The sequence below is a fragment of the Ylistrum balloti genome, unplaced genomic scaffold (genome assembly GCF_031769215.1).
Source record: "Ylistrum balloti isolate Yb309-2 unplaced genomic scaffold, AGI_CSIRO_Ybal_v1 Utg370614, whole genome shotgun sequence".
In the NCBI taxonomy this organism is placed as follows: domain Eukaryota; kingdom Metazoa; phylum Mollusca; class Bivalvia; order Pectinida; family Pectinidae; genus Ylistrum; species Ylistrum balloti.
In genome coordinates, this window is record NW_026782377.1 from 894,027 (window position 1) to 911,888 (window position 17,862).

A 17,862-nucleotide genomic window follows, 5' to 3' on the forward strand; every position below is an offset into this window, starting at 1 on the left:
TTACTTTGAACTTATTCCACTTTATTCATAATAATATATATAATTCTTAATGTATAATATTTCCAGAAAATCTCAACAAATATCTGTAATAACTTAGCCAATGATATAACAGTCAACTTGGAAGTAATTTACAGGCAAACCTGTCCCCCTGCTCATACACCAAATCAAAAATGTCTTCACATTGTTATATCTACAATTAAAAAATCATATTGCCAGAATATCTCCAATGTCCTTTAAGGAAAATGCAAAACAATTTAAAAGATTCAGACAGAAATGGGACATTTTTACCATAATATTACTTTATTACTTGTTTAAAATATAGAATTTATTACGCATAAATTATGTACACAGAGAAACGAGAATTTTACTGTGTAAAATTACCTGTACAGATATACTGAAAACAATGCTGGTTTTCTCCATAAGTCACTAGAATTTACTATATTAAAAAAGACTGACCTAAAAGAAAGAAAAGATTTTAAAGGAGTGAATGAGTTGCCTTTCCAAATACTTCAAAGAGAAATAAAGGCCTTTTTTCATGTCAAATGTTTTCAACCAACAACAATGAATTTGAATTGTGATAGGTCATATAAATACTTTTATCTGAAATGGTGAATTTCAAATCACTACATATGTTTTCAATGTCTTTAATGAAAATTAATTCCCAAGTATATATGAAAAACAATGTTACAAATCTTAAAGAGCTTTCATGACACGGATTCAATGATGATTAGGGTATTCACAGACAAAGACAGGTTTCCATGTAAATTGACTTAGTTTGTTCTAGCCCTTTCAACCCTTAAGTCCAAAAGCACATACCTGATTTCCTACCGATAAATTGGGGGATCAGGGAAAAAAAGGCTGTAAAATCACAGAGCTCTACAAAATCACAAAAAGCACAGCTTTGCCAATCATCATGAAAATTTTAACAAATTTCATAATAATGTCGTAAAATATTTCAACATTCAAAGAATGCTGAAACAAGATTTAGTCATGAACCAATGTAAGTTAATAGTACATAAATGTAGATCTTGTAAACTTGGAAGAAAAAAATCTACAAGGAACAAATTGGATGTATAGGAAACATTTCTACTTTCTACCATGAAGTGTAGAAAATAACAATACATGTACATTGATTCAACCAATAAAGTCTATATGAGCCTACATACTGTGGAGGGATATTCAAGATAAATATCAAATCATGGCGACCAGATGACTCATCACCAAGAAATAGTCAGTAATGAGTATTTTTTCACTATTTTTCTTTTTCGTTTTCTTGAAAATCAGTCTCCACTTCTGTTATCACATGTCGAACAAAGCCATGAAATGAAATTCCGATGAAATGATGTTCACTTTGTAAGCGTGCGTACTAGGTATTTTTCGACAGGTAAATCCTGAATTACTCAAGAGATTTCTGCTCGATATACTTATTTGTTAGCACTGACTTTAAAACGTTCTATATGGCATTCAGTGCTACAATCAAAACAAAAGTTCAACCATCCATACAGTATTACAACCCTTCAAGCATATATGCAGTTATTTCATCCACAATCGTACAATAGTGCCAGACTAATGACGATTTGGAAACAGGTAGCCACATTATAATCACGTCCATCCTGTTGTGGTTTTGTCCATGAGTTTATCATCATATCTCGGATATGCAAATATATTTGTGCTGATGAAATCCTGCTCCACCAATGGAAATGTTACTTGGATAAAGCACATTCACACCGACATTCCTCGAACAAGACGCAAAACAATACAATTGTCAATGACTAAAATTGCGTCAAAAGTTACAAGATGTCTGCTTCGTTCATGATTTTTTCAGAGGTAACAGTAGCGCAAAATCAAAACCAGCAGATAAGACTCCTTCACAAAGCTGACTGGAACGTATACCTAATGACGATCAATCCAGATGCGCTCACGCATGCCACACAAAATACCCTGGAGAATTTAATATCAAATGGCACACAGCCTCAGTGTAGTATTTTTGTTCCCAGTAGTTGGCATACACTAGCTGGGACATGAAGCATGACCTTGGTCGAGTTGTAGACTCACGGTCAAATCAACAATTTATTTAATAATGTCTTGGCACCGAGATTCATTCAGGTTTCAGCATTCTGTTTTTTTATACATCAAAAAAACAATAAAAGAATAACAACTCATTGAGATCTAATAATGTTTCAAAACAAATGTGTCGTGTTTTTGTGATAGATATCACGGTCGGACAAAGGAAGCTTGGAGAGGGGAGAGGTTCCAGCCATAGTCAAATAGCTTCGGTGTTTTGTTTTAAACAGTCCCGACGAGTCAACTCATCAGCCGAGGATTAAACATGCATCCTCTAAATGAATGATGAATGCTATTTTTTCAGTCTATTGGAGGGGATAACCGATATACCCCGACAAGCTATCAACACCTGTGGGATCAATCAGATATTTTTATCACAAGATGAACGTTGTTGCAGTAACACAGCCACTTTTCTGTCATTTCGCACTAGCTCCCGTGTTCGTACTACTACTGGGGAATTTTATCGTCACTGGAGTGTCACCGTCCGACTCTTGACTAAGGGTATCTCTGTCTTCCTCTAGGTCAAATTGGAAGCGTGTCTCCTCTTCTTTATCCCGTGAGGAACAGAAGCTGGACGAGGGACTGATAGGAATCATCCGCATGTACCAGTCGCGGTTATCTTCCAAGGTGTCGAGAATTTCTTGAGCATCTGGAAACACGAGGTCTGCCCAAGTCTCCCACAGAGGATGGACTATGTAGTCGATGAAGCTCACCTAGTGACAAAATAAATGAAAAAAATTAAAATCTAAATCACATAATCAATCATATGAAAATTCAACAAAAGCAGAAATAACTATAAACCTTTGTACTAAAGAAATAAGACACAAAACCTTATCATTTATAATTTGACAATTACTAGCAATTAAATTTGTTTAAAATGTGGTACAAGACCAGTCATCTCAGAACAGAGTCTCACACAAATGTTGAGTTTGACATGCAAGGCTTACCTGTGTTTTTTCTATTGTAGCCGTATGTCTATCACACATGGGGCTAATATCCAAGCCCTTCTCCCGTTCCAGGTCACCCTGGAGGAAGAACTCCTGCATGATCCGATCCACCCACATCTTGTACATCTGGAGAGGCTTGGTAGGGTTACTAAGGTCAGAGCAGTGAACCATGTTCTGTAACACCTGTAAACAAACAACACACCTGTCTAATCAACTGTTAATAAACCACACAGCTGTCTATATACCTGTAAACAACACAGCTGTCTATATACCTGTAAACAACACACCTATCTCTACACCTGTAAACATCACACCTTTTTATATACTTGTAAACAACACACCTATCTATACACCAGTAAACATCACACCTTTCTATAAACTTGTAAACACCACACCTGTCTGTATACTTGTAAACACCACACCTGTTTATACACCTGTAAACACCACACCTGTCTATATAGGTAAATACAATACACTGGCAATACAACTGTATTAACATTATTAACAATAAGCCCACATCTGGCAATAAGCCCACCATTGTGTTTGTTGTTCAGTAAAATTGTAACAAAAAGTTATTTCATTGTCCTATAACAAGCCCATCATAGATTTTGTTGTTCAGTAAAAAAAATGTAGACCCAAAGTTACTTCAGTGTTCTGTAAGATGCACACCACAGATTTTTTTGATGAGTAAATCCTAAACCAAAGATATTTTATAGCCATGTTATAAGCACAACTCCCTTGACTATGTGTCAGAATTAATTTGATGGTCCCCTGGCCTTATTGGAAGATGCATACACTAATAACATAATGGGCACAGACACTATTTTTCATACGATTACAACAAATATTGATTCAAAATGACACAATCACCAAAATGTTAAGTCTAGTTTGTTGCTCCAATAACTTTGAAATAAAATGTTGAGAGAACACAAAGAACTTTTTGATAACAAATAAATCATAATATGCATGTATAATATACTTATCATATGTGTATCTAGTGGTGAGTGAATAGTTATCTCCCTTTAACTATACTTTACCCAATACTTTAGGCTAGAATTTTCAGCTGAACCAAAGTTTCAAAGACGTTTGATATGATAAAAATGCAAAAATCAATACCAAAACAAAACATCGTTTTACTGAAATGACATTTTTAACAACAAACTGAAGTAAATGTGTTGCTATAGTTACCTGTATTCTGTCGGAGTAGTTGTCAAGTAGAAGTACCCCAGAACCAGCCACTTTCTTTGTTTCTACCATTGTCTTTAGATCGGCCAAGAGGCTCATGTGTTTGGACATGTCAGTGGCTAGAACCTGAAAGAAAATGGTCAGTATTGTAAATTGCCCTTATTGGTCAATGAGAGTGAAAAAATAGTCACATGGTAAACCAGAGTGTCATGAGTTATGACTGACTCTCAAACCCCTACATTTGAGACAAACCCTCTGACCCAAAGATCCTGGACTTAGACTCTCTAGCCAAATGGTCCTACACTCAAGACAGAACCTTTAACACAATAATCCTAGACTTGACACAAGCCCTCTTATCTAAGGTCTTATATCTAGACAGAACATATAACCCATAGGTCTTACACTCTAGACAAACCTTTTAACCCAAAGGTCCTAGACTTGAGACAAACCCTATAATCCAAAGGTCCCAGGCTTGAGAAACTCTAACTCGCAGGTCCTTGTCTCAAAACAGATCCTCTAACCCAAAGGTTCTGGAGTTTTAAGATTTCAAGGCCTGATCACAAGTGCTTGATCTCAATCATTTTGTCTAAACAACAACATGAAACTATCAACAACTACAATCAATATCTATCATTGTATTTACAGAACATTCCTGTCAGTGCCATTAATGGTAGTTTCCTTGACCTTCAAACTATTTTAAATTCTAAGAATGATACATACCATATCAATGACCATTTTACGTAGCGTCTGTCTCTGCTTGCCAGTAAGGTTAAAGAGAATGTCACAGTTTTCTTCCTGTAGGAGTTTGAATGCTACAGCCAGATGGTGATTCTCCAGTACTGATTCATCGTTGTACATGAGGGCAAGCTCTGAACCTACAACAAAAACAGCACTTGGTTAAAGATGGATGTCAGTCAGACAACAAATCACTGTACAGTTGGTAACATTTGTGGTGGATTTACTATTAATATATTCCTGTCATTAGGAAAATCGCTGAATTAGACACCCACCAAATATATTTTTACAATCAATCAAAATCCCAACATTTCTGTATTATCTACTGGTAGATACTGATACCACTTTTTTAAAGGCCTCATCTTCATAAAGTATACCAATACCTGTCAAGAGAGGCCACCTCCATATAAAATTTACTGTCTAAAAAGGCCATATCTATATAAAATATACCTGTAATTAAAGGTCATCTCTATATAAAATATACCTGTAATTAAAGGTCATCTCTATATAAATTATACCTGTAATTAAAGGTCATCTCTATATAAAATATACCTGTAATTAAAGGTCATCTCTATATAAATTATACCTGTAATTAAAGGCCATATCTATATAAAATATACCTGTAATTAAAGGTCATCTCTATATAAAATATACCTGGAATTAAAGGTCATCTCTATATAAAATATACCTGTAATTAAAGGTCATCTCTATATAAAATATACCTGTAATTAAAGGTCATCTCTATATAAAATATACCTGCAATTAAAGGTCATCTCTATATAAAATATACCTGTAATTAAAGGTCATCTCTATATAGAATATACCTGTAATTAAAGGTCATCTCTATATAGAATATACCTGTAATTAAAGGTCATCTCTACATAAAATATACCTGTAATTAAAGGTCACCTTTACGTAAAATATGCCTGTCGATAAATTATTTAAAACATACTTGTCAATCAAAGCCTTCTCTATGTAAAATATACCTGTCAATAAAGGTCACCTTTAAGTAAAATATGCCTGTTGATAAATTATTTAAAACATACTTGTCAATCAAAGCCTTCTCTATGTAAAATATACCTGTCTATTTCAAGGCTATCTCTATATAAAATATGCCTATCTATAACAGTCACCTTTATATAGTATAGACCTGTCTATTGAGGCCATCTCTATGTAAAATATACCTGTCAATAAAGGTCACCTTTATGTAAAATATACCTGTCAATAAAGGTCACCTTTATGTAAAATATACCTGTCAATAAAGGTCACCTTTATGTAAAATATACCTGTCAATAAAGGTCACCTTTATGTAAAATATGCCTGTCTATAAATGTTACCTTGATGTAGTAAATACCTGTATATAAAGACTGACAAAACCACCTCTATAAAGCATATACAGATTTGATAATTGAAATATTCTTTTTTCATCATGTTTCAAACTGGATTTGGACCCATAACCAAAATGATGCTTACTTGTGTTTACAAGGTACTGGTTCGTCAGGCCAGGGTGATCAACATCATGCATTGCACATGCAAATATGGCTGCAAGCACTTCTAAATCTGTGAACACATTCTGTGTAAAAAGAAAGACAAGATGTTAGTTTTAAGTCATTGATGAATACTAAATCATCAAATACAGTACAAGTGGTTATTCTAAATGCTGTTTGTGTTTTCTGTTGGCCTGCATGAAGCCACAATGTGTGCGATACTATTATAGAGTTCATGAACAATCAATTTTATATGTTAACTGAATCCAACTCTCTCTGTAAAGCTTTTTAAAGAAATAACCACTATTGAATTGGATGGATGTGATTTGAATATTTTCAAAGAGAAAAGTTCCCTAACAGTAAATGACAGCAAAACATATTTACATAATTCATTCAATGAATATTCACACAGACTGAATTTCCACACATATTTTGAAGTCTGACTAACTATATCAAACTTCCTGAATTAATCAACACGAAGTATGATTGATTGACACAATGTCTGGCTATTAAATGACTAGAAAAAAAATGCAGTTTGATCATTCATTCCAAATTTTTTCCTCATATTTTCTTGCAACCTATTTAAGGTGCATTTTTCAAACCAAGGGTTATTTGGATATATTAGGACTATTGCAGGGATTTAAACACCCCTACTGCAATTGTGTGTGTCCTCAAATATCCTTTTGTGAACAGGAGAGTACACAAATACCCTTCCACAAATGGATGGGTACTCAAATATCCTTTCATAACCAGGTGGGTACTCGTATATGCTTTCATGACCAAAGTACTGACATACCCTGTCATAACCAAGTGGGTTCTCAAAAACCCCTTTCATAGGTTGATCAAATATATAGTGTTACTTGAGAAGAATTACTCAAAGAAGTCTAAGAAAATCATAAAAGATATTCAAATACGTGTAATGCAATATATCCAGACAGATGATCAAATACCCTGTAATTGTAGTTAGATCTCTCGCTTAAAACTGTTCCTTAATGGATTTTACACCCTAATGTAAATTCCATATTATCAATGATATGTTAATATGTTTGTCTGTTGCACTTATTGAACTGACACACCTTGGACTATCAGGAAGGCACTTAAATGTTAAGTAGTGCGAGGGGAATTACGATGACGTTGTATATAGATATGTGTATAAATATCTCTCTATGGTTGTTAATTACACTATGCCAAGCACAAAGTCCTTGTCTACACTCTCCTTATTTGTTTTTTCTTTATCCATCGTTATTTAGTTGGAGTAATTTGTGGTTTATTACAGACAGGACTGACGTCATCACAGCAAGGCCTGTGATCACCAGCTTACAACACTACTACGATAGGTCTTCTGCCAATTAATGCCTTTTTTATCAGTTTTCTCTTGGTTCTGTTGACCAAGCGTGGAGGTTTAAGTTTATCCTTTCCTCCCCAGATGTTGAGGTTAGGATCTGCCATCTTTGGTGTTTGGGATTACAACAAAGTGTTAAATAGGGGTCAGAGATTTGTTGGCCATCTACGTAGAACTGACGAACTTCCGTCATCATGGAACCAGAAAAGGGTGTGGAGGATGTGTATTGGGTTGTCTCAGTTGATAAATTGGGCGTGACAAACAAGTGTGACATATTTTATACACTGAATTAGTTTTCTAATTAAGAGAATTTTTAATTGGTCATCACAACTGATAAAAAAATACCTAAATGTATCTTAATGAAGATGTTAACATCTGTATGTTTGTCGAGGACATTTTAAAAAAGCGAAGACAAAATTCAGTCTTTAAAAAAGTATTAAATAATTGTTTAATCAAATTTGAAATTAACAAAAAACAACATGCAGGATATTTGCAGATTTTTTTCTTTTTTAAAGATGTCAAAGTTTTCTTAATTTCATTTATAGTCATCATTTCCAACACATAATGGACATATGTAACATATAATAATCAGCTTGCATGTTCACCATTTTCTCTCTAAGTATATCAGATAAAGACTTGAATGTCAAATTCATTCTTACCTCTAGAGCCTGTGATGAAAGAAGAACATGCGTGGATTGTACAACATCTGCTGCATGCATGGAATTATGGTAGGGTACATCTGTGTGGTAATGATCTTCCAAATGCATTAGATATGTGACTAGGGTTGTGTTAGGGATCTGGAAGGTTTTCATTAAATTTCGTTCCTGCAAAAAAAAAACTTAAATAAATATACATAAAATCCATGTAGATTGACATATTGTAAATTGAAATTGATGAGGTCTAAATTACACAATAGGAGCTATAAAATCTTCTTGTAAATGCGTTTTTGATAATCTAATGATTTCAAACACCAGATCCCTTTCTGATAGTTCACGGACAAATTTCAAATGATACATATTCACATTTATATGGTTCATTCGAGAACTAATGTGATCTTAAAAACATTTTCTGATAAAAATTTACAAATGCTATTATTCCTATCATAATTCTCTTTAGCTGCTGCTAGGACATAATATATGTCATGACTAACTAAATACTCTGCCATTCATAAAATCTATGTCCCACTAAGGTGGGTTCGTCCGTGACTAACAAGCTGCTGAAACTCACCTGGAATATCATATATGTAACACAGGTAAGAGGTTGCTTGTTGGATAATTCTGATATTTTGAATAGGTCAACGCCCCATTTATTAATGTCTTCAAGATACTGAAAGAAATAATGATATTCATTCATAATTAATTCAAGTACAAGGTGTTTTTTTATGGAAATACCAGCAAATTATTATTCTACAAGTTCAAGATCAGAACCTTTATTCATTCCAGTTGTCTGACACCTTGGTTTACAATTTATGCACAATTTGCATTATAAAATGTTTCATAGCCATTTTTATTTGATCACATGTTATTATTCAATTAAATGAAACACAGTTTTAATCCAACTCTCTGTAACTGTTTAGTGCTATAGATAAGTAGTTCTCTTACTGATAAATTCAACTACATCTAAACAAGCCCATCATTTAATGCTTCTTTGATGTTAATGACTGAGATTTTGAAAAAAAAATCACCTGACTGAGGTCCTCTTGGTGCGACGTTTCCACACCATACTTTGGTACAATTCCTGTAAAGCTGTTGGCATGCTTTAATTTGCGGACACCAGTTATTTTCGTCATCGGCCTTCTCTCAGAATCTGGTGTTACTTCTTTCTCCTCACGTATTGGCTGTTCTTTATGATCTTCTACCTTGAATGTCGGTAAATCCAGCTCCTGTTGTTTATCTATAAATAAAACATTGGAAAAACATAACAATTAAAGCGGAAAAGAGTAAACCACTGAAAGTCTCTCAAATTTCCTGGCCTTTATCCCAACGGGAAGTTACATATTACAAATGCTGATTCTAAAACACTTTCATCAGTAATTCACAATCAACCCTTCAAATTACCTAGAACCACACTTCCTGCCTTCCCTTAATCCCCCCACCCCCACCCACCTAAAATAAAACCGACAAAAACTAGTAATTATACACACATATTAATTTGTATATCCTGGAGCAGTTTGTAAATTCACATAAACGTGGACATTCTATCACTAATTCACTTACTGTATGCACAAGAAAAAGTACAGTTTCATACCCCTCAAACATCCTCTAAAAAAATCATCTTACTAGAAGAAGTTTCCCACCCCCCCCCCCCCCCCCCATCCCCCCAACTAAAAAAAAAATATAATTAATTAAAAAAATTTATCAATTAAAATCAGTATAATTTGGCTGTAAAGTATATCTAATTAAAAGACATATTCCAATTAAATGAAATTAATGACTGCTTGACACACATAGTGGGTTACAAGAACTTAGGTATGTGAATAGAGAAACAAATTTACATTTTCACTCATCTCGTCCATTACAGGGATGTGATAGATGATGGAAAATAGCTACACAGTAATAAATAAACTATACATGTCACAGATATCTAACAACGATATATCATTGAGACAATAACTTGGTTTGTAACTGATAAAGAATTTCAGCACATGTGTTATAAATTTAATACTTCATGTGTACTTGAACAATAAGTGTTAATTCACTTCTCATCAATCAAGATAAAATTTCACATAAGAATAAATTACAATGTCTACAAACGTTACATACATACTTGTATATAGACGTATATATATGTCGGCCTACTGAGGTAGCAAAATTAATTGTAAAGCATCTGAAAATTTGATATGAAAGTGTTTATACTTTTCTAATCAGAATTGGAAAATGCATATGTATGTAGACATTTTATATATCCGTAATGTAATAATTCAGATACATATTTATCAATTATGGACGTTTGATGAGGTCGGCATGGTGTTACATTAACCTGGTGGACGTGTGCTCTGTCAGGTATAACCTCGAGGCTTACAAGTGATGATTCGGCTAAAACCATTTACATTTATCACAAGTATGAAATAATCATTCAATAAAAACAATAAATGTTTGTACATCTCATTGTTTAGTTAAGAGTCTTCCATACACGTTTTTTGCAAGTCATGTGATGGTTTGATTTAGTTTTCCCGTCACATATATGTCATAAAACGAGAACAATTGCGGTTTTAATTACGAGGCCTATCACTTGTGTTTGCAAGCACATACAGACATTGTCAGGCATACAGACAGGATGAGTCAACTTCCCACAAACTCAGAAGATTTTGCATTAGAACTTAATGACGTAAGATACCTGTGTTATATCTCCTCTACCAAGGACAGACAGAAAGGTTGTGAAGAAGTTGGACTGTGATTACAAATTATTAGGACACTTCAATCCCAAAGTAATCAGAAGTATATGAGGCATGAAAAAGCCCTTATAAGGGTCAAGTAATTACATACTATCAAACTGATCACTTGTTATTTCAGTGACGTAAACTATAAACACAACTGCCAAGCAATTCAAAGCCTTGTTAGATTAATGATAAATCTCCTAGAAAACTTATATATCTACTGCGACTTGAAATTCATAACTGAAATTAGCATACTTCTGTTCAAATGCTGCATACTTAAAATTTGTTTATCAGAAGTCTGTCCATTTGTCTGGCATTCTTTCCCTAAAGATATGTATCCATCCCACCAGTTTCTCTTTGGTTAATCTCTCAAACCATCTTTTTATCAACCAGTTCATCAATGCATCTGTCCATCTCCAACATTTGCTACCTGATACGTTTTTCCTTCATCTATTCTTTCATTGTTTTCCTTCATCTATTCTTTCATTGTTTTCCTTCATCTATTCTTTCATTGTTTTCCTTCATCTATGCTTTTATTGTTTTCCTTCATTTATGCTCTCATTGTTTTCCTTCACCTATTCTTGTATCATTTTCCATTATCAATTCTTTCATTATTTCCTTCATCTATTCTTCCAACCTTTTCCCTCTATCCCTACTTATCCAATGGTGGAACTACAGTTCTCTATGCCTGTCTATCCATCTGTTTTGTCTTCTCTGTCTGTTGTTTGTCTTTCCCTAATCACCATTTGTGTATTTATTTGTCCTTAAACTCATCTGTCTTCATGTATTTGTTTTTTTCCTTTACATGTCTGTCAGTCCATCTAATTATGGTCTATCTGTCTGTCCATCCTGTCCTACATATAGCTGGCTGCCTGAGCCAGAGTGCAGTGTCTGTATAGAGAGAGCACCTCCTGATCCCCTGGGATGTACACTGCACTATACCTCAATTATCGTACCATCTTACATAACAACTTCTGTAACATGATGGGCAAATGTAGAACGTTAAACTTAACACTAATGGCAAATTGGCTGAATATAAGACCGATTCCTCAACTGGCAAGAGAAGAAAAAATCGTGAAAATATGCAGTTTAAATGTATACTAAGATAACCTATTTTTTTTCTATGTAGAAATATGTTGGCATTTTGCCTTGGTTGGAAACACATATCTTTTGAATGAAATCGGCTAGCTATATCTCTGCCGCTGTCAAATCATCTCCCAGACACTCGACTGATCTCAACTGCCTAGAGGTAAAATGGGGAGATGTTGTTGAATGGATAGACAGGAGCTTAAGGGTTTTCTGTTTGCATCCTCTTGTCAGTATGAAATGACTGGAAGCATAAATGCATGAATTAATTGGTTACTGCTGTTGCTAACTTCACATTGTCATAGCAACCACATGAAATCATGGCAATGAAGAGTTCTTAAAATATGGGAGATAGATTTTATTTTTGTGAAAAGGAAACAAAATACATGCAATCATTCTGATTTCAATAAGTTGAATTTTTTGTTTTAAATACAAATAAATACAGCTATGTAACTGCAGTTGTTTATTGTCTGTCATTGAAAGAGTTGAAATGAGAGGGAACCCATCTACATCGACTTTAGCTTTGTTGATTCCATCAACTCTGGACCTACCTTCATCAACAGTTTTGCTGACTGATCCAAAGTGGTACATATTTTATTTGGTCTTGTTTCTCCTACATTCGCAGATAATACCCACATTCCTAGTTATGTGCACTTAAACATTACAATATCAGATGTGACATTGTTTATGCAAGCCTGTTTTTATCACCTGTGTTAACTGCTGTGCTATGAATTTTACACCATACAACTGTCAACAAACCAACACATGAACATTTTGTATTCCATCATTTTTCTCCACATTTATCAAAAAATATTTTCATTTCAAATGCAATTAATTTCCTCCACTTCCTACAACCTTGAACTCCTGACTTTTACCCTGCCCTGACCTTTCCTATAACAACAACTGCCAGCCTTACCTGTGGCTTAGGTATGCCATTAGGATAGTCTGCCATTGAGGAAAGTAATTTCACGCTAATTTCCCAGCACTAAACAACAGGAAAAAACGATTTAGCCTCCTAACGCTATCTAATAGAGGCGACTGCTTTACTTTAGCCTGTGCCTCCTCAGAATGGAGCCTAAAGGGTGCTGTATTTTTAGAATCTTCTTTGTACCTTCTTCACTAATGAATACAAGTAAGGAATTTGTTGGAGAGGTTTTTCATGTACAATTTACAGCTTTAGAATCCAGTGTGTTGCCAAAACAAACATGGATGCGCCAGTACAAATGCAGAATAACATTTCATGATAATGTCAGACAAATTCCAGTCCTGGCTAGAAATCGGTAAGATATAAGCCAGATTATACAAAGGATCACAGATATATATCACAAATGCAATACAGGTGTTTGTATATATAAACTAATTGATTTGTTTACCAAAGAAGTAAAGCATACAATTTTCTGCAGTAACAAATGTTAATTATCATCTGCTATCCAAATTCCCTGGGTCGTAAACCATCATAAATGTCTTCTTTACATGAATTTCCGTGTGCATTACATACCTGTTTATCTATAAGACTCGATTTTCCAACAATTAAATTTTTTTCTGTTTAAATCATGAAATTTTGCATCAAATTACATTCATTGTTTATGCAATCTGATGAAATAACTTACAAAAAACTACATTTGTGCTTTCTACATGTTAAGCAATGTTAGTTTTCCATCAATGAGTAAATTCAATCCCTAAATAAAGACATTCTTTGGTTTGAAAATTTTGTTTACATCAGTATTTCAATACCCAAAATACATTCTTTAAAGTTTGGAAATTTGTTTTCAAAATAACATGATTTTTCAAAACTAAACTTAAACTGCAAGTATTATTTAACACAACTTGGACACATATGACAGGAATTCAATTCAAAGTTCTTTAGAAAATTGCAATCAGGTTTTGATTCAGAAAACAATTGTTAACACTTACAATGCCATCTTCGACAGACAGGTGAGCGAGGTGACCCGACAACCACGCTAGTATCTGTGGACAGGATCCTGCCATTTACATGATGAACGGGACCATTTTGGTCCCCTCCGTGGAACGGGGGCATGTTAACACCCAGAGCGACCAGGGACGACATGTGGACCATTATGTGACCTCTGACAGTCCGAAGAGTTATTGACAAAGTTTGCAAATCAAAACACCTTCAAAACACAGTTGGTAGCAGATGCTAGACACTTGTTTGTTAACACCAAGTTGCACACATATTTCCTTTGAAAGTCATACAACAAAAGCAGTGCTCTTGATTTTCAGTGACAGTTTGTCTGTGTAGAATATTTCTCATTCACAATTGAGAACAGTTTCTCCTAAAAGTCATTTCTTTTTCAATCATCAGCCATATTTACACAAACAGTGATATCCCGACGTCACAATTCACAGAATTGGTATTGAAAAAAAACAACAAAAAAATAGAAAACTATTTCAGATACAAAATACTCTGATAGTATTCGAGGAGTGCTTCCTGCTGACTGCTATATTTCCTCTTGGAAACATCAATCTCTAGCCATGTGTTTCTGACCTCATGCATTAAAATATATATACACAACCACAAATTTTGACAAATGAGGATTGTCTCTTCAACAAACAACAGACTAACATTAATCCAAAGAGTATGTGTGTTTCATAATTGTCACAAACACACACACAAAAAAAAACACAACGTAAAAATCTACCAAAACAGACTTGGCTGATACGGCTGTCAAATATGTAAATAAACACAACAGGCTTTCTGAAAGACTATAAATTTCACAAGTTTCTTCAAAACAAATGATTCTGTCCAGTAAACATCCTGACACAGTAAATAATATAAATTTATGTCTACATGAACATCCTTTGGTAGAGAGACATGAACTCTGGACCAAAACACTAATGTTTCCTGTGTATATCACATCCGCTGGTGTTGGAGCAGCCCAAGTCTTTGATACGCTGGCTCTCTTACTACATCTAACTATGAATGGAGGCTAGTGCGTCTGTGAATGGCTCGACCTAACGTTTGTAAGGCTCTAAAGGTAAATTGGAGGACGGAGATCTGCACATGCCCAGAGCTCAAGTGGTTTCGATTCATATGTGTTGTAGTACTGCATTGACAGTTTATACTCAAGAAGTGTGTGGGCATGGAGCTAAGTAGAATGCATCCTCATTAAACAGTGACCTTTTCATAGTGTACAATTACAGAGCTGTTTAAGTAGGAGACTTCTCATTAAGTCATAGCTCTAGACTATTTGCTTAATAAAATAATGTATTTTTGGTATTTCAAGAAATATGTGAAAATTTACAAATATCTTCTGACTTTATTTTTTGCTTTTGAATCATCTTTGCCAAGCCATATTCATGATGTTTCAAATTTTGAAATTGCATCTTTTAAATTATATTCATTTTCCACATAACACAAATCAGTTTTATCAATTTGTAACATAAACATCTGACCTTGTTACCCTGAATGTTGGTTATCAGACTTCTTAGAAAAACATTTGAAAAAACTTTCACCCTAAGAGTCTTCAGGTGATATAATGATACTGTATGCTTTATAGTTAACTAGAAGAAGATGTTTCAAATGTTTACCATATCATTGATTCCTATGATCTTGAGTGTTTGTATAGGCAGTGTATTTGAAGGTCTGTATTGCTCAAAATCTAATAAAATATGGTGACTATAAAGCTCTCTGATTTACAGATTTAAGATGAAGTTGACCCAGGCATTCAGCAGACAATGAAAAACACAAAAAACATCACATTGTCTTAAAAACTTCACTGCAAACAGTTTGTACTGTAAGTTTATCCTATAACAATCCTAAGAAAACAATCATTAGAAGAGCATTAGATCTCACTGATATTCTGAAAAATTGTAATGTATACAAAATGTATTTTCCAGTTTTCTGGAAACTATTTGGCACTAAAAACTTTTGGATTATGTCACAATCCAGCTCTATATAGCTCAATGAAATTCAGGTCCTTAACACAATTGCAGGAATCTAAGTTTAACAAAAGAATTACACTGATGTTGTATATAAGTGGAGGAACAGAATTTAGACAAAAACTCCCGAAGAACCAATATCCAATAAAGTAATTTGGTATTCATGGTGTTGATAAAGCAGCTAGACTTCAGGAGAATACCTATTGGTATTACAGACTTCACTTATAATAAATCTATCGTAAACACCACACTTATTCATCAATAAGCCCCAGCTGACTTTGAGTAAAAAGTTGTACATAAGTCCAAGAGGCCTTCAACAGAATATACAAAAAACAAGACAAAAAAGATTAATAAAGCATTTCCTATCTGAACTTTGAGTTAATTTCAAATATCAGAAGGGACTTTTATAATCTGCTTTAATTTAGCCAGACAAGATAAAGTAGCACGATTTACTGAGTGTGATGTAAGGTAAGCCATATCACTAATTGTACGAGAAAAAGATTGAGTACAAATTACGTGCAATCGAGTTCGATGACCTGATAGTGTACATAATCTATATCATAAATAATTGAAGGAACGATGCTGAAGACTCCTATTTACCTCAAATAAAATGAGATTTCAACTGTATAATAATGATAAAAAAAACACGCAAACTTAGATCACACGCAGAATAATCTTCTTGTTGCCGTGAGCCAGACAATGCAATTTAGTGATTGTGCCTGCATGTTTACAGCACCTGTAGGTCCCTTCAGCACTTGATGTGCACCGTGTGTACCTACCGCTAATAATACAAGCAAAGTTCAAACAGGTAGATCCATGGACCCACTGCTTCTCTCATTCTTGTATCAAACATTTTTGAGGTCTCGGAGATCCTGAACTCTTTTATGTTAAACATACTCCAAATTATATTCACAGTACACCTCCATTTTAAACCCAGACTTGTGCCAAGATCATCAGCACCTGAGAGTCGAAAATGAAATTCTAAACTTTTTACAAGACCTACTGTCCAAACTTTATAATCTATCATAAGTATATTTTAGTGTTCGTCCCAGACTTTTTTTGTATATTTTATTTACATAGTAAACGAGAAAAAAAGTATGAATATACATCATTTTTATCATTTTTCTCCTTAATGAAATCAAAGAAAGTCAAATATACTAATTTTCTTGTTTTCAGTAAATACATACCATAACTCACTGCGTAATCTAACACTGCCATTACAAATTCTGTCCTCTCTTGTGCCGAAACCAACATGTTCAATCATCAACCCCACAGAACGAAATGTTCTTACTTCTATGGAAATATCCATTTCAAAACCAAAATGTGCTAACAATAAAGTGTTGTACCTGTCAATGACCTTAAAGGTTAAACTGCCACAATGACTGTATTTGTTTCTTCGACCACATTCAGAGAAAACATTTCAATGTTTGATGTGTCCTGTCTACATTGGCTGTGGCACTAGATTGCTTGTTTGGACAAATTTTGAACTGATGGTGTCTTCATATCTGTACCAGACACATTTGTTGATTTTGTATTAAGGACATGCCATGGAAGCAATGGGTGACAAAAGAGCACATCCATTCACCAATACCTTCAAATCAACACAGATTCAAGCTCAATCAGTGAAACAGCATATAGTATACCATGCTTTGTCAACTTGACAATGATTGTTGGAAATATTCAAACATTAGTCAATATTTTCTTTAAATAAAACCCAAAGTAACACATCATTAAATATCG

At 34.2% G+C, this 17,862-nt stretch overlaps 1 protein-coding gene across 1 annotated transcript in view; it reads right to left on the reverse strand.

The window, feature by feature from the left end:
* Nucleotides 1-17,862, reverse strand: part of LOC132557035 (cAMP-specific 3',5'-cyclic phosphodiesterase 4C-like) — a 99,514-nt gene continuing 81,652 nt past the window's right edge. Inside the window, exons 7-14 of the mRNA XM_060221500.1 lie at nt 9,445-9,653; nt 8,988-9,086; nt 8,420-8,584; nt 6,405-6,504; nt 4,917-5,071; nt 4,200-4,322; nt 3,012-3,194; nt 1-2,777 (exon numbers count right to left, since the gene is read on the reverse strand). Of these exons, the coding sequence (XP_060077483.1) occupies nt 2,481-2,777; nt 3,012-3,194; nt 4,200-4,322; nt 4,917-5,071; nt 6,405-6,504; nt 8,420-8,584; nt 8,988-9,086; nt 9,445-9,653 (1,331 nt within the window). The 3' untranslated portion in view covers nt 1-2,480. The remainder of the gene's footprint in view (nt 2,778-3,011; nt 3,195-4,199; nt 4,323-4,916; nt 5,072-6,404; nt 6,505-8,419; nt 8,585-8,987; nt 9,087-9,444; nt 9,654-17,862) is intronic.